The 22,095-nt window shown below is 44.6% G+C and overlaps 1 protein-coding gene across 2 annotated transcripts in view; it reads left to right on the top strand.

The window, feature by feature from the left end:
* Positions 1 to 22,095, top strand: part of ASTN1 (astrotactin 1) — a 359,173-nt gene that overhangs the window by 173,351 nt on the left and 163,727 nt on the right. For both annotated transcript variants that reach the window (XM_018060633.1, XM_018060632.1), the window contains exon 8: positions 8,914 to 8,998. In XM_018060633.1, coding sequence (XP_017916122.1) covers positions 8,914 to 8,998 — 85 coding nt within the window. The remainder of the gene's footprint in view (positions 1 to 8,913; positions 8,999 to 22,095) is intronic.

The following is a 22,095-nucleotide window of genomic DNA, read 5'->3' as shown; positions in this document are numbered from 1 at the left end:
TCCAGTAGATGCAGTACACAGATAGCTCCTTCTCAGAGGCATGGTTCAGGTCAGTTCAGTTCAGTTGCTAGTGTCCAATGCTCTGCGGCCCCATGGACTGCAGCATGCCAGGCCTCCCTGTCCACGACCAACTCCCGGAGCTTGCTCAAACCCATATCCATTGAGTCTGTAATGCCATCCAACTTTCTCATTCCCTGTCATCCCCTTTTCCTCCTGCCTTCAATCTTTCCCAACATCAGGGTCTTTTCTAATGAGTCAGTTCTTCGCATCAGGTGGCTAAAGTATTGGAGTTTCAGCTTCAGCATCAGTCCCTCCATGAATATTCAGGACTGATTTCCTTTATGATTGACTGGTTTGATCTCTGTGCAGTCCAAGGGACTTTCAAGAGTCTTCTCCAACACCACAGTTCAAAAGCATCAATTCTTCAGCACTGAACTTTCTTTGTAGTCCAACTCTCACATCCATATATGACTACTGGAAAAACCATAGCTTTGACTAGATGGACCTTTGTTGGCAAATTAATGTCTCTGCTTTTTAATATGCTCTCTAGGTTGGTCATAGCTTTTCTTCCAAGTAGCAAGGATCTTTTAATTTAATGGCTACAGTCACCATCTGCAGTGATTTTGGAGCCCAAGAAAATAAAGTCTGTCACTGTTTCCATTGTTTCCCCATCTCTTTGCCATGAAAGGATGGGACCAGATGCCACGCTCTTCATTTTTTGAACGTTGAGTTTTAAGCCAGCCTTTCTGCCTTAAGGGTGGTGTCATCTGCATATCTGAGGTTATTGATATTTCTCCCAGCAATCTTGATTCCAGCTTGTGCTTCACCCAGCCCGACATTTTTCATGATGTACTCTATATAGAAGTTAAATAAGCAGAGTAACAATATGCAACCTTGATATACTCCTTTACCAATTTGGAACCAGTCTGTTGTTCCATGTCCAGTTCTAACTGTTGCTTCCTTACCTGCATATAGGTTTCTCAAGAGGCAGGTCAGGTAGCCTGGTATTCCCATCTCTTTCAGAATTTTCCAGTTTGTTATGATCCACACAATCAAAGCCTCCAGTGTAGTCAATGAAGCAGAAGTAGATGTTTTTCTGGAATTCCCTTTCTTTTCCAACGCATGTTGGCAATTTGATCTCTGGTTACTCTGTGTTTTCTAAATCCAGCTTGAACATCTGGAAGTTCTTAGTTCACATACTGTTGAAGCCTTGCTTGGAGAATTTTGAGCATTACTTTACTAGCATGTGAGATGAGTACAATTATGTGGTAGTCTGAACATACTTTGGCATTGCCTTTCTTTGGCATTGAGATGAAAACTGACTTTTTCCAACTGTGGTCACTGCTGAGTTTTCCAAATTTGTTTACATATTGAGTGCAGCACTTTCACAGCATCATCCTCTAGGATTTGAAATAGCAACTGGAATTCCATCACCACCACTAACTTTGTTCATAGTGATGCTTCCTAAGGCCCACTTGATTTTGTGCCCCAGGATGTCTGGTTCTAGGTGAGTGATCACACCATCGTGGTTATCTGGATCATTAAGATATTTTTTGTATGGTTTTTCTGTGTATTCTTGTCATCTCTTCTTAATATCTTCTGCTTCTGTTAGGTCCATACTGTTTCTGCCCTTTATTGAGCCCATCTTTGCATGAAATGTTCCCTTGGAATCTCTCATTCTCTTGAAGAGATCTCTAGTCTTTCCCATTCTATTGTTTTCCTCTATTTCTTTGCATTGATCATTTAGGAAAGCTTTCTTATCTCTCCTTACTATTCTTTGGAACTCTGCATTCAGATGGGCATATCTTTCCTTTTCTCCTTACCAGAGGCATGGTAAGATGCCTTAGAACCAGGGAAGGGGATGTGCTGACATCCAAGACCCCCAAGTGAAACATTCTTGGAGTCTAGGGCCGGCTCCTCCAGCTCTCTGTACCTCATGTACCACCCCCTCTTCTTCCTCCTCCTATACACATGCACATACAGACACACACACACACGTAAACACACACATACAGATGCATCTCAGTCAGGTGCCAGGCTGTAAGGATACCAGTAGAAGTTGCCTCCAAGAGACCTAGCTCTTACTTCTGTTATAATCCATCGCTGCAGCTCTCTGGGGGAATAACAGGTAACCGCAGCATCAAAAGTTCACCTTCTTAGGTCTGAAAGTTGTTGTTACATGGGCCCGTCACAGAGATTCTAGGCCCCCATATGGAGGAGAAAGCACAGCATTTTAAACATCTGATGTCTAAGACTGTGCTTACTTCATGCTCCTCCCACGCTGTCAGGCAAACACCAAACCAGACAGATGGGCTGTGCACCATGCCCAAAAGCCAGCGTGCTCAGGAGAGAAAAGTGGGCTTATCTCAGTGGTGGGGCCTCTCCAGGCGACTGAGTAGTCTCTGGCCCCCTCTGACCTACATGAGGAGACCCTGGCCAGTCTCACTTGTTAAAGTCACTTCTGAGAGAAGCGTGACCTCCAGAGGGTCTTGGAAGCTTCACCTGAGGTTTTAAAGAACAGGAAGCTCTTTGAATAACATGTGGAAAGAGGGATTGATGTTTTAAGCTTGGTTGGTCTTAGAGATAAACCCCTCCTTACTTTAGGTCAGTGCTCGAATTCCCTAAGAAGTACATGTCTTGCCTGAAGTCCCATGGCTGCCGCAGGCAGAGTTGGTGTTCTATCCACCATGAAATCGGAGCACAAGTGGGGTTGTAAAGGTCAAAGCCAACACACCTGTCGCTGTAACACTATTTACCAGTCACCATTGCTGGACATCCCTGTTTCCCAAGCTGGAAACTGAAAAAGCTACTTGTCCACAGCGAAGCTCCCATCACCTCTTCAGCCCCTCCTGATGTCTTATTGCTAATCCTCACTGCAAATGCCTTTGGGAAGCCCCTCCCCTGCCAGTGGCTTCAGAGTATTTACGGCAATTATTGAAATTCCAACTGGAAAGCCAGGGATGGAGGTTAAAACAGAACTAAGGTGCAATATCTTCATTCAGGGTAGCCTCTGGGAAATGATGGCTGCAGAGACTTCCATTTCCATCAAGGCTGGGGTTGGAAATCCTCCCCCTTCCTGCCCTGCTTCTCTCTGTGCAGGGGATGATGTGGTCATCCCACACGCTCATCAGCAGGAAACTTTATCGCCTCCCACACTCTATCCTAGAGCCTTTCTCCAAGGAGCTGAGTGTGGGAATTGGCTGCAAGTCAAGCCCACGTTATTTTTGCAGTCCTCCAGCTAACTCACTTGGAAATGCCATAGTGTTGGGACATGTGCTTTCCCAGCCATGCTGAGGGCTCTGCCCATGTGGATGGGTAGAACTGTGCAAGTGCACGTGTATACTTTTTCACACACACAAACACACACGCAAGCACTGGTGCTCAGTCACTGCAAAGGCTCCCTTAGAGCCTGAAGCTCTCCTTAGGCATCCTTTCAACATGTTCCAAACTTAGGTGTGTGTTTACTCATCACCTGCACAGAAGTACCAGGTGGGGTAGGTGTTGTAGATTGTTGTGTAGTCGCTCAGTCGTGTCCAGCTCTTTGTGACCCCATGGACTGCAGCACGCCTGGCCTCCCTGTCCTTCCCTATCTCCTGGAGCTTGCTCAAACTCATGTCCATTGAGTCAGTGATGCCATCCTACCATCTCATTCTCTGTCGTCCCCTTCTCCTCCTGCCCTCAGTTTTTCCCAGCATCAGGGTCTTTTCCAATGAGTCAGCTCTTTGCATCAGGTAGACAAAGTATTGGAGCCTCAGCTTCAACATCAGTCTTTCCAGTGAATATTCAGGGTTGATTTCCCTCAGGATTGACTGGTTTGATCTCCCTGGTGTCCATAGGACTCTCAAGAAAGAGTCTTCTCCAGCACCACAATTTGAAAGCATCAATTCTTCAGGGCTCAGGTGTTGTAATGGGCCCCCAAATATGTTCACTTCCTAATCTGAAGAACCTGTTAAAGTGTTATGTTACCTGGCAAAAATGAATTCAAGTTGCTGATGAAATTAAGGTTGCTGGACATCTGATCTTAAAATAAGGGGAGTATCCTGAATTAATCAAGTAGGCCCAATGAAATCACAGGAGTGCTTAACAGTGGAAGAGGGAGGGAGAAGAGGCCAGAGTGATACGACATGAAAAGGACTCCACCAGCCATTGCTGGGTTTGAAGGCTGAGGAACCAGTGAATGCAGGCATCCTCTAGAAGGTGGAAAAGGCAAGGAAAATGATTCTCCCCCCAAGCCTCTAGAAAGGAACACGGCCCTATGGACACCTTGTTTTTAGCCCAGTGAGACTGACATCAGATTTCTGACCTGTAGAACTGCAAGGTAGTAAATTTCTCTTGTTTTAAACCGCTAAGTTTGTGGTAATTTTTTTATGGTGGCTATAGAAAAATAACACACCAGGGAAGGAGAAAAAGGACAGAGGAAAAATAAACATTGTTATGCCCTCTTTATGTCGCCCTGGCATGGTTTATGGAGAGTGGCTACACAGACCTAGAGATGGGTCAGGAATCTGCAGAAGGCCTAGCTAGAAGAAACTTGAGATCCATTTTCCATTCCAGCTTCCCCTTGCCATTCTCCCACTGTGCTATTTGGGCAGGACATTGTGTACCTAAAGCTCCTAGCCTGGAAGCCCTCTAGCAACCACATGCTGACTTTCTCTCCCAGATCCTCCCAGGTTGGTGACCCTGGGTGTGTCTCTGATCACGTGGGGCTAACAGCAAACTATTGAAATTGTATCCTGCCTGGATCCAGCCAGGCATCAACTTTTTCTATACTTTCTAAGGGTTTTTTGGCAGCTATATTTTGGTTGTTGGTTTTCTGATGGCAATGCAGACTGACTAGCTTCAGCAACCTCTCTCTCTCTGCTCCGTTCCCGGCCTTTGTTCTGCCATATGGGCAGCTGTGGAGGCTTCACACACCTGCTGGATTTCACAGCCCCCATCATTTCTGGCCACAGACCTTCATTGCCCTTTTCAGGATATGTAGCTTTTATGAGTCTGCAAGGAGGATGGGCTTCCAAGCTAAATCAAGTTTTAATCACCACCCAAGATGGTCACTGAAATTCCTTCTGTCCCAGACCTTTGTGTAGGCCAATCCCATCCTGGAAGAAGTGTGTAAAATCTGGTGAGGGGCATTGACTAGTTCCCAGACTCACTCTAGCCCTCTTCCCCTTTCCTCGCTCTGAACAAAGACCTTTCTCTCTCTCTTTCTCTAGTCTTCCCTAGTTTTCAGAACCCAGTTTGGCGGGGTACCACAGTTCCCATTTTGTTCCTGCCCACTGGATTGCCCACTCACCCCAAACTCCTTTTGTGGCTCAGTTAAAGCACTTTGCTTCAGGGTGTACTTTTGGCTTATTTCCCTCTGTCTGTCCTCCCGGAGTCACATGTGGCTATTTGATTCTGAGCCTGATGTCTGCCCAGAAGAGGAGACCAGGCAATTAGATGTTATTCCCTCCCAGATGTCTTGCGAAGATTTCTCTTTTTGGATGAAGCATACCCAGTTCATTTAAATAAAAGTCAGCAGCTACCTGAAGGTTGGAGAGGATCAGGGCTTTTTGGCATTGATCTCTGTATTTACTTCATAAAGAACTTGTGCTCAGCCCAGTCATGTCTGAGGAGCTCTGGCTTCAAGGTCTCCCTTTAACCCTTCAATGAGGTTTGTGCCTCCATCCGTCTGTGGAATGAGTGGGAAATGACCGAAGGCACTGCACATCACGGAAGGTACCTCGAGGTGTCTGCCTTCAGGGTCTCAAGCACAGATCAAGTGTAAGCATCTCCAGGCCCTACATGGATCATCTCTTGGGTGGGGTTCTGCTCTCTGGCAACGTGGCTGCCTTTGAGTGCCTCCTGCAGGGCACGCTTCATCGCGGTTGGGCACTTCTCCGTGGCCGAGACACGTCTCTCCATTGGATTCTTATGAACACCACCAGAGTCGGCACGTCCTGTGTTCCCTGCCATCTGTCACAGCAGATGCAGAGACTGTAACACTTCGAGCTTAGGAGGGCATCCAACACCCTTGTGGGGTCTTTAAAATTCACAGCTAACAGTCAGAGCCTGTGCTTGCACGAAACCCCTCTTAAAGTCAAGATTTAGCAGTTGGTTGCCATAGCAACTTTCCTCATCAAGTCTGAACTCCTTTCAATGTAGATGGCCAAACTGGTTTTGAAGAGGAATACAGAAGAGGGAAGTTTGGTGAGTCCCAGAAATGAGGATGATTTAAGAGGCAAATTTTGGAAATCCTCAAACTCTAACCTGATCTGTTTGAAACATCTCTCTGTCACTCTGATTTGGGGCTGCATGTACCATTGTATGGAGAAAAGCTTTTGTTGTCAATAGTGTATCCCCACATAGTAATGAATGATGGAAACCTCATAAGGGGATAATGACTATGAAGGCAATTTGAGGAAGGTAAACGTGCTCTATAAATGGTAGGTATTGCCATCATTAGGAAAATCAAGCTCTGCTTGAACTCTGGGTTGTTGCTGCATTTATTTCTACGCATTTTGTGGTAACTAGATATCAAGTGTGGAGGAAGGATTCACTCTTCTGTTAGTCTTTAATTCTAGGCAAGGCATCCAGCTAAGAGCTTTCTAAGAGTCAGAGTGATGGGTTTGACAACCTCTTGAGATTACTTCCTGTTTTGTAATATCATATCCATGCCTAAATGTCCACAAGGAAATTAAAAGATGATCTGCTTAAGGGAGAATCATATCTGGACACTAGACCCATTAATTGGCTTGATATTGGCATCTTGGGGAGAGGTGGTGTTATCTATAAATTTAGGGCACACTGTAATTAATTTGTTTATTATTGTCCATTACACAGTATTTATACAAGGTCTATTCAAACAGAGGAAAAACTAGCTTATTCCTGCCCTTGTGTAACTTTCAGTCTAGAGTCCATGCTTTCTTTGGAACTGATACGGTATGAAGCCCAGCTCCTGGTATTTCCCTTCTTGCCCTCCTCTGGTCCTTGTCCATTTTCTTGCCTTCTATCAGTGAAACAGCCTTCACCAGAAGCCTTATCATCAGCTGTGCTTTCTTATGTTTAACTCCCAGCCCCCTGACCATTCCTAGATTCAGCTCAGCACCTCCGAAGCCAGTAAATTGGAGCCTGTTGTGAATCTGGCCCGCGTGGAAACCTAAATTTGTCATCCAGGAGACAAAGCATTGCTCTAACGCTCCCTTTGTATCCCTCACAAAGGAAGTTATTCATTTTCACTCCACTCCTGAGCACCTTGACTGAGTAGGTGCGGGAGAGGACGATGAGTATTATCTGGTTGTGAGACACTGTTGGGCAGTAGCTTACAGGGCAATGTTGCAAGAATGTCCGTGCTTAGAGTTTAACAAAAACTTCTTGCTCAGAGCCTACACAATCCCTGCCCTCATAACTGTAAGGCCCCTTCACTTCATTTTTATTGTTTTTTATCTTTGAAAAGAGGAAATAGCTCTCAAAGCTATTATGCCATCTCTGTCCTTTTAGAGCATCTCTTCCCAAGGAGATAAAGAAACCATACCCCTTGTCTCTGTAGGGCCTGGTGCCTTTATAGCAATTTCCAAGTTTTAGGGAGTCACACCCTGTTCTTTCATTACCTACAAGTTAAAGAAGCAGCCTGTGAAAGAGTCAGTACTGGTGCTGTAGTGAGACTGGTCTCAGCAGTTTAGGGATGCATAGCATCACCTAAGGAATTATTAATAGGAGGAAACAGTTACAATTTTCTTCAAAGTCACTCTAAGTAGAGCAATGATTCTTGATGTTTTGAGGGGTCTTGGATTGGGTGGTAAATCTGATGAATGTTATGGAAGGCGGCTGAGGAAAGATGCACATAAACACACTATAGTTTTGCATATGACTTCAGAGAGGCTGTGGACCTCTTGGTACCCTATCGGATTAACTAATGGTAATGAAACAGTGATACCATAAACAAACATAGGTGATCCTTCTGTTTACCAGCACAAAGATAATTAGCCTTGGACTTCACGGCCAGTGGTTAAGATGCTGCCTTCCAACGCAGGGGATATGAGCTAGATCCCTGGTTGGGGAACTAGGGTCTCACATGCCTCGGGGTGTAGCCAGAAATTAAAAAAATATATAGCTATTTTCATTTAAAAACCTAGTGTTCTTATAAAATCATGATAGCTATAAATGGCCTCCTCTAAATACAGCAGTTGTTCTTGGGCTTTGTTGGGGAAAAAGGTCTATAGTCAGACAGACATAGGTTCAAATGTTAACTCTGCCATTTAAAAGCTTTCTCCGGATCCCTTAATTTTTCTGAGCCTCAGTTTCCCTTATCAGCGTAACATGGCTAATAATACATACTTCTCAAGTTTCTTAGAAATATTTGATAAAATAACTCACTTATGTGGTCTTTAAACATGTACTGATCATCTAATGGGGGCTTCCTTGCTGGCTTAGCAGTTAAAGCGTCTGCCTGCAATGCGGGAGACCTGGGTTCAATCCCTGGGTTGGGAAGATCCCCTGGAGAAGGAAATGGCAACCCACTCCAGTATTCTTGCATGGAGAATCCCATGGACAGAGGAGCCTGGTGGGCTACAGTCCACGGGGTCGCAAAGAGTCGGACACGAAATACGTACTTTGCAGTATTTGGCCACTGAGAAAATAAAGATGAAAAAGCCTCTTGCTCAGTCCTTGGATTTTATGTCTGCGGAGCCCATGTAACAGGCGCTGTGTAAATGTTAGTTTCCTCCACTAGTGAAAGTCATCATGTAGTGAAAATGGACGGTTGGTGCTGTGTTCCTTTGCATGGTCAGTGGAGATGGGAATGTATGGCTTAATGGGATATATGGCCTCATCCCTTCCACTGTTGGAGTTTGATCTGATCATTACCTTTTCTCCAACACAGACATGTCAATCAATTTCTTTGTGTTTCTTTTCCTTCTTCCTCACCCTGCTTCTAAGGGGAATGCCTCTGCTACGAAGGTTACATGAAGGATCCAGTGCACAAGCATCTTTGCATTCGGAATGAATGGGGAACCAACCAGGGGTAAGTGAGGGGATGGCGAATTAGCCAGTTCCTGGATATTACCACTCAGGCAGACAGGATGCAGAGCAATTTCATCTAGAGGGACAGAGCTAAAGGGTGGTTCTATTCTGAACATTTAACGGGTGACGTGTCACTGTGCATTTCCATATTTACACCATCCCAGTGACGTCCATCTCTTCTTTCTCTCCGCTTACGAGTTCAGAGCCTTCAGCTGGGATCTGGGAATCAGGCTTCCTTTTCTTACCACCGTCAACCATGAGGATTCCACAGACAGTTCTTAGCTGATGATTTTGTTGGAGACACGTGAAGACACACAGACTCTAGCACCACTCCCCCAGAACTCCACGAGCTTTGTGAGACTGACATGAGTAGAAGCTTGTTTTCACCAGCACTGTCAGAGAGAGTGAAATACAAAGACTTGGGGAATGCAGGATTGCGATAAAGGAGTTTTGCCTGATCCCCAGTTACCATCTCTCTGTGAGACCTTTGCTTTCCCCCGAGCACAGACCACTAGGGTAAAATAGTAATCATTACCATGTCCATTGCTTTATTTTTAAATCTATTTTACTTTAAAAAATTTTTCATGGTGATAAAATATACATAACATAAAAATGATTATTTTCCCCATTCTTAAGTGTACAATTCAATGCCATTAAGTACATTCATCCTGTTGGGCCACTATCACCACTATCTGTTTTCTGTTGCTTTTTTCATCTTTTTATACTTTATTTGGGGTGCTGAGAACCCATTTTCTGCCTTGACTGTGTTCAGTAGGAGAGTGTGGGGAGACAAGGGTCAATAAATGCTAACTAATAATAGTAGTCAGTGGGGCAGGGGAAACTGGAAATCAGGGCAAAAGCCCTCTCAGAGTGATTGCTTGGACTGCAGAGTTGAAACGTATTTGCAGCCTGACAAGGTGGAGAAAAGAAACCACCATCACTTCCCCTAGCACCACTGAGGACTCTTAGCCCTGAGGTCGATGCTTAGCCTCCTCTGTATGTTTCTGATGAGCCCAAACCTAGAATATTGAATGTAGTTCTGGACTCTCAAAGCAATAAATATGGAGACAAATGGGTGAGAGTTTGGAGAAGAGCAATAAAAATGATTGAAGAGCCCAAGGGAGTGATTTATGATGAAGGGATAGAAGAGCTCCACTCAGAGAACTTGGCCAGCTGATGACTAAGTCAAGGCATGATAGATGCCCGTAGACGTTCGATGAGGGCAAATGTGCTGGAACAGGTTGAAGTTGAGCGATAAGGACAAGAGAGAATGAAGTTAAGGAAAGGAAATCTGAGTCACAGGTCAGAAAACTTGGGGGAAGTCAGGATGCCATGAAATTTCTCTGTTAGTGAAAATGAAGGATGACTCCGTTTCTACTGAATCGGTGATTGTGTCAGGGAGGCAGGCCGCAAAATGTAGAGGAAGGAGTTTGAAGGGTGAATGCATATGAGGTGGCCTGCTGTTGCAAGATTGGTGGGGAGAGCTTGACTCACAGATGCCAAGCAGAGTTTGAATAGCATGCCATTCACCGTGCATGTGTAAAGTCAGTTCAGTGCTCTTACTCTCTGCCCCCTGACATGTTTGCGTGGTTGCTGGGACACCAGGATCTTAGCTTACCTGATGGCTGAGAATCTCAGTTGGCTATGATTCTTACTGAGTAAAACACTGGGAAAGCTGATGAATAACCGACAAAGAGATCTCTTAGCCTGCTTACCTGCTGCTGAAGCAAACAATGACAAAAAGTCATTTCACTTTGTGTCCTGAATGATCAGGGCTGGCTCTCTGCAGTGATTGGATCTGGGGGCTAATCGCTCAAGCCTCTGTGCCCCTTGCCTTGTAGACAGATCATGTAAGGATGGGCCTGACTTCACTGGGTAATTGCACAAGGCTTCGTCATTCCCTCTGGCTGTGTGTAGAGACAGTCTTAGGATGTAGACAAGAGCCTCCAGGGAAATGGTGGAGGCCCCACGATGGTGTCATTTAAAATAAGACAGGCTAAAGCCCCAAGTTACAGACTGACAGGAACATTAGCCCCAGGGAACAGACAAGTACACCTAATCTGTCATTTCCATCTCTAATTTCCATTATTCTCTGATCATCACTGTCTACGAGGTCTCGTTTTGGACACTAATAAAATAATGGAGCAACTGTTAGGAGGTGGGGGGAAAGTGACTATCTGGAGAATAATGGAGCCAGGAGTGATAAGCAGCATGAGTTTATATGTATATAAAGAAGTGCCAGACAAAGGACTGCGTTTTCCTCCTAAAATGACAAGATAAATGAAAAGCAGAAGACACCATACATCTTGCTCTAAATCAGGGGTCTGATGCCATGTTTCTTTAAATTATTCTTACAAAATTAATCGAAATTGATTTCAGCGTGAAAACTGTCACTTGAATTGAAAAGTACCTGATGGATTGCTAACTAATGACATGTATTGGAGTATTATGGAAAAATCAATGGTAGGCCTGATTTTCCTGAATAATGTATTTAATGTTCCAAGAGGTGGAGGTGAGCTGCATGTATGGAAATTTACGTTTTTCACTTAGTATTCCTATATTGCATACGTTAAAATACCTGAACATTCTTTTGAAGTCAAATAACCAAATCCTAGGCCACTGAAAGCTAAGATGAATTCCCTTGTGAAAAATCTAGGTTAATGTACCAAAGGAAAAGTAGCAATGAAGCAGTCATGACTTTCAGACAAGGAAGAACATTGATCAAGGACGTTAATACAAAAAAAAATATCCAGTGGATGATTCTGTGAGACAGAGGTGTTACCTGCAACTTTATCCAGCCACTGCATTGTGCTTCAGTTTACCTGGATCTATATGTGTTCATGTGAGTGTGGTGTGTGATGTATGTGTGTGTGATGGGTGTGTGTGTGTGTGTGTGTGTGTGTGTGTGTCTGAGTGAGCTGGTTTGTTTATAGAAATCCCCTCACTGCTCCAGGATTCCCTGGTGGCTCAGACAGTAAATAATCTGCCTGTAGTGTAGGAGACCTGGGTTGGATCTCTTGTTTAGGGAGATCCTCTAGAGAAGGAAATGGCAACCCACTCCAATATTCTTGCCTGGAGAACGGACAGGGGAAACTGGTGGGCTATAATCCATGGGGTTGAAAAGAGTCAGACACAGCTGAAGCGATTAACACACACATTCTCACCATGCCATTCCACTGTTTATTCTCTCACTCATTCATGTTTTCAGCAAATATTCACTGTATTTCCCATTGTGGCCCAGGATAGGCTAGGTTGCTAATTATAAGAAGAAGATGTTGTCTCTGCTCTGGAAGAACTGATAGTCTAGATAGATAGGTGGGCACATAACAAGGAAATTGCAGTGAATTCTAAAACCAGTGAAAGGTTTCAGTTCAGTTCAGTTCAGTCGCTCAGTTGTGTCTGACTCTTTGCAACCCCATAAACCGCAGCACGCCAGGCCTCCCTGTCCATCACTAACTCCCGGAGTTCACTCAGACTCATGTCCATCGAGTCGGTGATGCCATCCAGCCATCTAATCCTGTTGTCCCCTTCTCCTCCTGCCTTCAATCTTTCCCAGCATCAGGGTCTTTTCAAGTGAGTCAGCTCTTCGCATCAGGTGGCCAAAGTATTGGAGTTTCAGCTTCAACATCAGTCCTTCCAATGATTATTCTGGACTGATTTACTTTAGGATGGACTGGTTGGATCTCCTTACTATCCAACAGAATCTCAAGAGTCTTCTCCAACACCACAGTTCAAAAGCATCAATCCTTTTGTGCTCAGCTTTCCTTATAGTCCAACTCTCACATCCATACATGACGACTGGAAAAACCACAACCTTGACTAGCTGGACTTTTGTTGGCAAAGTAATGTCTCTGCTTTTTAATATGCTGTCTAAGTTGGTCATGACTTTTCTTCCAAGGAGCAAGAGTCTTTTAATTTCATGGCTGCAATCACCATCTGCAGTGATTTTGGAGCCTCCAAAAATAAAGTCTGTCACTGTTTCCACTGTTTCCCCATCTATTTCCCATGAAGTGATGGGACCAGATGCCATGATCTTCGTTTTCTTAATGCTGAGCTTTAAGCCAACTTTTTCACTCTCCTCTTTCACTTTCATCAAGAGGCTCTTTAGTTCTTCACTTTCTGCCATAAGGGTGGTATCATCTGGCATATCTGAGGTTACTGATATTTCTCGTGGGAATCTTGATTCCAGCTTGTGCTTCATCCAGCCCAGCCATTCTCATGATGTACTCTGCATATAAGTTAAACAAGCAGGGTGACAACATACAACCTTAATGTACTCCTTTCCCTATTTGAAACTAGTCTGTTTTTCCATGTCCAGTTCTAACTGTTGCTTCCTGACCTGCATACAGATTTCTCAAGAAGCAGGTCAGGTGATCTGGTATTCCCATCTCTTTCAGAATTTTCCACAGTTTTTTGTGTTCCACACATTAAAAGGCTGTGGCATAGTCAATAAAGCAGAAATAGATATTTTTCTGGAACTCTCTTGCTTTTTCCATGATCCAGTGGATGTTGGCAATTTAATCTCTGGTTCCTCTACCTTTTCTAAAACCAGCTTGAATATCTGGAAGTTCATGGTTCATGTACTGTTGAAGCCTGGTTTGGAGAATTTTGAGCATTACTTTACTAGCATGTGAGATGAGTGCAATTGTGTGGTAGTTTGAACATTTTTTGGCATTGCCTTTCTTTGGGATTGTAATGAAAAATGACTTTTTCCAGTCCTGTGGCCACTGCTGAGTTTTCCAAATTTGCTGGCATATTGAGTGCAGCACTTTCACAGCATCATATTTTAGGGTTTGAAATAGCTCAAGTGGAATTCCATCATCTCCACTAGCTTTGTTCATAGTGATGCTTCCTAAGGCCCAATTGACTTCACATTCCAGGATGTCTGGCTCTAGGTGAGTAATCATAAAGGTTTGAGCAAAATTTAGTAGGGCTACAGTTTAAGGAGTTCTTTATGTGACATCCCAGAATCTGGAATATGATTTCATGGAGAAGTTAGATCTTAAACTGTTCTGTTTAACAGGCACCAAAGGTAATTTTAAACAGAAAAAAACAGCATTTGCCAAGGCATGGAGACTCAAGAAGCATGATTTTTCCAGGAATGACAAACAAGTAGCTCAGTGTAGCTTACAGATGCAATTCACAGAGACAGGAGAAGAGGCTAGTAAGGTGGATAACCACTAGATCTTTGGGACTTCACTGGTGGTCCAGTGACTTAAGACTATGTGCTCCCAATGCAGGGGCCTGGGTTCAATCCCTGGTCAGGGAACTAGATCCCACATGCCATAACTAAAGATCCTACGTGTTGCAACTGAGTCCCTGTCACAGCCTAAAAATTAGACTAGATATGAAGAGCTCTTGCTTACTAATGCTTTAAACCTTAGAGCTCCGTGTGTACACCCCTTGAATGATAAGCAGGAGGTGCCTGTATATGTGATGGATTGTTCTCTCACTGCATGTTACTTTTCTGGACCCTTCAAAATAAGTTAAGACATCCTAAAAATAAAACAGAACAAGTACACAAGACTCTCAAGACTATCTAGTTTTACTTATCTGGATTCTGCAAGTAAAACATAGTCTTAAAATTATCCTGTACATAAAAGTTTCCAAGACCACACAGCAAAGAGTTTCAGAAAACTGGGGACCATATATGTACGTGATAACGTAAATTGAGGTCATTGCAACCATCTTGGTGACTCCAGTTTTGCCAAAAATGCCCAAGGAGAAGTGAGGCAGGTTGAGACATTCATGTGTGAATCTTGGTAATCATGTCAGTCACTGTGGTTCACCCAAGTGACAGGATCCAGGCAGGGTGGCAGGTTGTAAAATCAATGAACTCATTACACAAGAGGCTCCGATTCACTAAAAGTAAAAATAGCTTCAAAAAGATTTAAACAAAGTCATGGATGACAGACTTCTAATGAGTTATTAAAAGAACATGGGATGTTTGAGGTTACATCCTTGGTCTCTGAGGTTGGCAACAAAATCAATCACTGCCTGCCTGACCCAGCACCCCTGGTAACCGGGTGCCCAGCAGAAAACTCAGGATGGGAGGGTCCTACCCTGACCCAGGGCTTCGCCACATCTCTGTCTAACCTGTGTGGATTCACAAGTGCTCAGCCTTCTGACCCCTGTGGCTGCATAGACACAGCCAGAAGCCTTTAGGGTCTCTATATGGTATTTGTCTGCTAGGACAACAGGGACAAATCGAATATTTTCACAGACAAGAAAAGTGAAAGTGAAAGTCACTCAGTTGTGTCCAACTCTTGCGGCCCCCTGAATTATACAGTCCATGGAATTCTCCAGGCCAGAATACTGGAGTGGGTAGCCTTTCCCTTCTCCAGGGGATCTTCCCAACCCAGGGATCGAACCCAGGTCTCCTGCATTGCAGGCAGATTCTTTACCAACTGAGCAACAAAGGAAGCCCAAGAATACTGGAGTGGGTAGCCTATCCCATCTCCAGCGGATCTTTCTGACCCAGAATCGAACCAGGGTCTCCTGCATTGCAGGCCGATTCCTGAAACCAATAATGTCAATAAAGACAAGAAATGAAACCAATAGATGAGGGTGGGGGAGGTAAGAGAGATTGATTTACATGAAAATATGAGAGGAGAAAAAGCAAATGTATTTAGCCACTTTGGGGGTTATTAAGAAAGGCTCTAATGATGTCTTTTGATAGAGTGGACCCAACGGCCTCTCGATGTTTTTCAGAACACCACCATTAGATTACATTCATGCATTTGACGGTGTTCCCAGTAAAGAGCAGTCTGATTTCTTATTCTGGCATCTCAGATACAGAGGATGACACCAAGGAGATTCCCCACTGCTGCTGCTGCTGCTGCTGAGTCGCTTCAGTCGTGTCCGACTCTGTGCGACCCCACAGACGGCATCCTACTAGGCTCCCCCGTCCCTGGGATTCTCCAGGCAAGAACACTGGAGTGGGTTGCCATTTCCTTCTCCAATGCATGAAAGTAAAAAGCGAAAGCGGTCGCTCAGTCGTGCCCGACTCTTAGCGACCCCATGGACTGCAGCCCACCAGGCTCCTCCATCCATGGGATTTTCCAGGCAAGAGTGCTGGAGTGGGGTGCCATTGCCTTCTCCGAGATTCCCCCCTAGAGAACATAGTACTAGATTTCAGTGCTGAAGGATGGTGATGGAGCGATGATTTATGAGATGGGAAGAGACCAGCTGTGGAAAATGAACAGGTGTTTCTCCAAGGTTTTAAAAGCCATTGTCAGAACTAGACCTGTCCATCAGAGCACTCCTCTTACTGCCTGCTCAGGAGGCAACTAAAGTGTCCCCTCAGATTAGTGCCTGTGTGTGCATGTGTGTGCACACACACATATACCCTCACATAGCCCATGCCATCTTAATAAGGCCTCTTTGTTGTCTCAGGAATGTACTGTTCTTTCTATTTCTACAACTGCCCGCTGCTCCTCACCCTCCCAGGACTGACTGCTTGGGGATTCTAAATGTGTACAAGAAACAAATGTCCCCCACCAAAGCATCCGGTTTCCTTTTCAAGCCAGGAAGGAGGATGGTGTTTGTCATGGTTGGTCTCAGCCCCTCTGTCTTTTTCAGAAACGTCCTTGACAGAAGGTAATTTTATTTAGATCTGTCTGAATGATGCCATCCTAAACATTTCCCTAGAGACCACTCACAGGAAAATGACCACAGCCCAGTGGGGAGGCTGCCTTCCCCTCTGGGTTCTAGGTGTTAGCAGAGACTGACCTACACAGATTATTCAAAAGGATCCAAAATCCATTCTCCCCTCCAGACCCCCTAAAACTGAGCAGGAACATTCTCTCAGCTTTCTGACCATCACAGAGCAAACGCGAAACCGTTGTAGGGCAGCGACTAGAATGCTGGGGGGTAGCTCTGATTCCCAGCCCAGGTCGTGGGCAGTGTTTGGCCTTCTCTGACCTGCCCGAGGTCTCATCAGAAGTGACTCAGATGGAGTCAGACAGCCCTGTGTGACACATGACATTTCCTGACTTTCTTTTGTCCATTTCTAGCTCATCATCTGGCGTTTATGTCCCCACCCCCATGCCTGTCTGTGTCAGCGATGCCCTATTCACCTTCCTCCAGCCACCCCCCACCCCGGACAAGATCTGCAGGCCAGCCTGCCGCTGCTCTTTTATCTGTGGGCGCCCTCCTCCCCTTCCCTCCAGCCCTGGCTTCATTGTCTGTGCCCAGCTCCTGTCACTGCCATGCCAGGCACAAATGTGATTACCCTCCCATTAGCTCTCTTTTTATTCTTTTTTCTGTGTGTGTGTGTGACTCCTTCTAATTACCCTCACTTATTCCCTTCTTCCCAGCGAGGGTTTCTAGTGTTTTTATTTGGCCTTTTATTTCTCATTCTCCTTTTCTTTACCCCCTTGTGTGTTTGTGTTTTGCTTTTTTTTTCTTGCATCTCCTCCTCTTCCTCCAGGACTCAGTAGAAATGTGGCTGTCCTTTCTCCCACCTGTTTCAACGACAAACAGGTCATCTTAGCTTTTCGGATGCAACCTAACGTTCCTAGTTCCTTCTCTCACCGGAAGCTCTGATGTAGCCTGATTCCAGCTGAAATGTTGCCCCTTAGAAGGAGAACTGACTCCTGCTGGTTTAGCAGGCAGGAACTGAATGTAAAGTGGATCTCCTCCTACCAAGATGACCTCAGATGGGCTTAAGGGGATCAAGTCCCCCCTGTCGGCTCAGGGGACCCTGCATCTCATTCTTAGGGATTTTCTCAAGTGGCAGCATGTTTAATCTGACCCATTTTCATGGGACATGTGTGGTCAGTCGGCTGAGCACAGCCATATGCTTTGTGTGTTGCAGGTAGACAGCTGGCAGAGAGAGCAGCTAAGGGCTGAAACCTTGGCCCTGTGGGCCCGAGCAAAGCAAACCCTGAGACACCGGGAGGGATGGGGGTGGTGGGGCGGGGAGGGGACATCTGCCCTGATGCCTGCCTTTTTCTAATGTGCACAAAGGCACCTGAGGAGCTTGTACTCCCTTGGTGGTGATTGTCTTAGGTGATAACACTTTCTCCCCTCTTAGAGGCAACTTGAACCTTCTTAGTTACTCGGGATGATCCAAGAGCAAAATATGCCCTAATAATTGACTCTCTGATGCCAGTTCATAGAGCAGATACTTAAGAATCATCTGGGGAGCTTATTTAAAATACTGACTTTCGATTGCTGCCCCATGAGATTTTAGTTTCATGGGTCTGAGCGAAGGCCCAGACTCTACATATGAAAAGCTCCCCCATAGCTTCTGCAGTCCAGCTAGACTTTAGAGCCTTTCCTGAGTAAGGTGTGGAGTCTCCACATCCCCGCATGCCCCAGGAAGACATCCTCTTACCCGCATACCATCCCCACTGATGAAAATAATGGGCTTGTAAACTAGTGGCTTAGTGCATCTTAAAGGATTCTTGCATTTTACTGATTGGGAAATAGAGGGCCAGAGAGTTGAAGAAACTTGTTCAAGGTCACATAGCCAGTAGCCAAGCTTTATAGTGACAGGTGGGTACTGGAGATAAATCAGTCCAGTAAATACTGATTTCAAAGAGATCTCAGTGTGATGAGCACATGACATTCTGAAAGTCAGTCATCAGCAGTAGAAGAGAGGTGGGCATTCTGTGGTTCCCTCTTGCTTCTCTACATCCTCCCCAAGGCACCAAGGGGGCTCAGCTTCATCCCACCCTCCCCCACATGACAAGCATCTGCAGCCCCCCTACAGTACTGCCTGCCCCCTGGAGGAGGGTGAAACCTCCACAGTGCTCTTTCTGACTAGTCCAGTCACAGCACCTAGAGACTTATTTTAAACAGCGCTGGAGGCGGGAACACTCATATTTCCTCCGACATGACCACCAGGGTGAAAAAAAAATCAACCTCAATTTACCCTCCCATCTGCTCAAGAATGGAAGATAAATTGTTTCAATTTTATAGAAATGAATGTTTTATGTCTGGCCCAGGCTTTCCAGATAGTGTCCTGAATTTATATATTCTACTGAATGCATGGATGTTTTCTACTAGGAATGCTCCCCGGACCTCCGGCTTCTTTGGGTTTTGCTCCAAGAATACTGGGTTTGAGAGTGCTGTCATTTTCCTGGGCTTTGGAGATCTTGGCTATTTATCTTTTTTTTTCCTTTAAAATAAATAGAAAAAAATCCACTGGTTATCCCATGCTCAGAGAAAACCACTGTTAGCATTTTGGCATCTTTCTTCCTCATTTCTTTTTCTATGGATCAAAAGTTTTATTTCCCACTGCCCTCCCCCCAATTTTGAATGCATTTTGTTCACTTTCATTATTTGAGAATGAGCATGTATTATTTTTGTAACCACAAAATTTGGGGGAAATTTAAGAAGGAAGCTTTAAAAGTGTCATTGGGGTACATTATTTTTCTCAAAATGTTTTCTCTGGGGAAGTTATTCTTAATGTCTAACTGACAACCCTCAGTTTAAAACCTGGGTTTGGAGGAAGAAGAAAATGGCTTAGAGTCTAGTGTTCAGGTCAGATTCCTCTAAAGTACACATCGCTGTAAGTTTGTGTATAACAAAGGGCTGGATGAACACCAAGAAGTGACCCTCAGATTCAGCACAGTCTTTAATGCAGTACAACTTCAATGTCACTGGAGATTTTCAGCAAGCCCTCAGATAATGCTGATTAATTGCTGCCATTTATTAAGTGTGTAATGGTGGGCTGTGTGTGTGTTTTTTTTTAATATCATCACTAATCTTGATTAAAATCCTCCAAACTGGTTAAGAGGTAAGCAGTTAGTAGTGTTTATTCCATTTACAATTTCTGTGAAAGCAATTTCAGTAAAAGCCATCTTAAGGTTTAGTCTTCCTAGATAAGTATTTATGAATTCTTGTTCAAACATTCACACTGCAATTTTTTGTCCCTAAGTTTTAACTTTATATAATTTCAGAAATTGGAGAGCAAGCATTTTGTCACTGCACATCATGGTTTTTACTTTATCTTTTTTGTTGTTCTTATAAAAGGAATGCATATAATTAGTGGAAAATCTAAAGAAAAAAGGAGAGAAAGGGAAAAAAAAAAACCCACAGAACAGTAAAAAGGAAGCAATCCAAGCCACCTGAAGTGGCATCTCCTAAAGGGAACACATTCTCAACTCTTTTGTTTGTTTAGGGATAATATTTGTTTAATAAAAATCACATTATATTGTCATATCTCTTGCTTTGTTTTATATAGTCACATATGCATATATACACACACACACATATATGTATATTTAATAAGAAAAGTACCTGTTTTTATGTGGGGCTCAGTAGTGTGGTGACCAGCATCACAGTGGTGAACAGAATTGCCTGATGCCGACATGTAGGCCCTTCTCACTAAATCATGATACAGCTCAATGGTTGGGATAATCTTTTCCTTCCCTTGTACTCTCCTTCCCACCAAGTTTATTAACCTTTCCACACAGTTTTCCACACTGAAAGCATTATTGTTGGCTTGAGAAGAGATAGGCTGGAAACCAGGCTTTTCAGCCGAGGTTGGCTTTTGGATTGAAGATCTTTGGATGGAGCAGAGTCCCCAGATTTCTGTTGCTGAGGACTGTGAAAGGAGGCCATGAGCAGCTGTACAATGCCCTGATGCCACGCTCACCGAATTAGCCCTGGAAGTGGAGGATTTCCATGTGGCTGCCCAGACCACGGTGATTGGCACGGGCTTCCTCCAATCCTGATGTACAGCAGGGTCTCCCTTGCTCACAACCAAATGAGAAAGATGGCTTTGTTTATGTATGTATTATTTATTGACGTATAGTTGATTTATATTAGTTTCAGGTGCATAACATAGTGGTTCAATATTTTTATAGATTACCCTCCATTCAGAGTTACTACAAAATACTGGCATACATCCCTATTTGTATAGTAGTTTGCACCTCTCAATCCCCTGTTCTCATCTCACTCTTCCCCACTTTCCTCTCCCCACTGGTAACTACTAGTTCTCTGTATCCGTGAGTCTATCTCTGTCTTATTACATTGCTTCCATATGAGAAGGATAACTTTAAATGGAGTGGATGCCCACCATGGGTGGGACAGAAGCGTGTTTCATCCTGGGGGAAGCCTCTGTTGGGGGAAATCAGCATCAGTGCTGGACTTCCCTGGTGGTCCAATGGTTAAGAATCCGCCTGCCAGGGCAGGGGACACAGGTTCAATCCCTGTCCCAGAAGATCCCACAGGCCATGGAGCAATCAAGCCTGTGCACACAGCAACTGAGCCTGCACTCTAGGGCCAGTGCTCTGCACAAAAGGAGAAGCCCGGGCACCAAAACAAAGAGCAGCCCCTGCTCACCACAACAAGAGAAAGCCTGTGTGCAGCACGAAGACCCAGCACAACCAGAAACAGATAAACTTAAGAAACAAAAGTGGTCAATGCCAGTGAGCCTTAGTGCTGAACATGCCTGGCATTTCCCACACTCCACCCTTCAGATGCAGTAGAAATAGTCATGATACTAATACGGTGACAATAACAGCTGACACTTACATAGTTCTTGGGATGCACCTACCAGCCTTCTAAGTTCTTTTCATGTACCAACAAATTTATTTCCCATTTCAACACTTTGAGTAGAAACTCTTGTTGTCCCCCCTTTTACTGGTGAATCTATTAAATATTGCAGCAATATTCAAAGTCTGTGGGCAAGAAAAGAGAATCTCAGTCCCAAAGGAGAGCTTTTCTTGCCACACCTCTCAAGGGCTACTGTTCTGAGAGTCTCACAATGAAAGCAGGAGAGAAACTGCCATTCAAGCTTGAGGCTCTGGTGGCAGGGGATCCCCGTGAGTAGATGCCTTGATTAAAGCAATGACAAGGATACAATCTGTAGTTAAGCATCTCTTCCTGAATGATGTAGTGTCCCAGGGAGAGTGGGACAAGTCCCTCGAGGGACCTAGCTGGAGGCCTAAACTGGAGGCTCGTAACTGCTGGGCCCAAGCACCTGTTACTGAGGAACTCTGTGCTATGGCTCATGGAAAATTATCACTGTGGATTCAAGTCAAGATGGTCCATTATACCAGAGGTCATGGCATACTGTTCATCGTGGACCCTCTGCAGCATTTCTTTTGCCCATTTACCGGCGCAAATGTGGGAGACAAAAGC

Source organism: Capra hircus, chromosome 16, assembly GCF_001704415.2.
Source record: "Capra hircus breed San Clemente chromosome 16, ASM170441v1, whole genome shotgun sequence".
NCBI lineage: Eukaryota > Metazoa > Chordata > Mammalia > Artiodactyla > Bovidae > Capra > Capra hircus.
The sequence above is the reverse complement of the archived record's forward strand: the minus strand, read 5'-3'. Positions and strand labels throughout refer to the sequence as shown.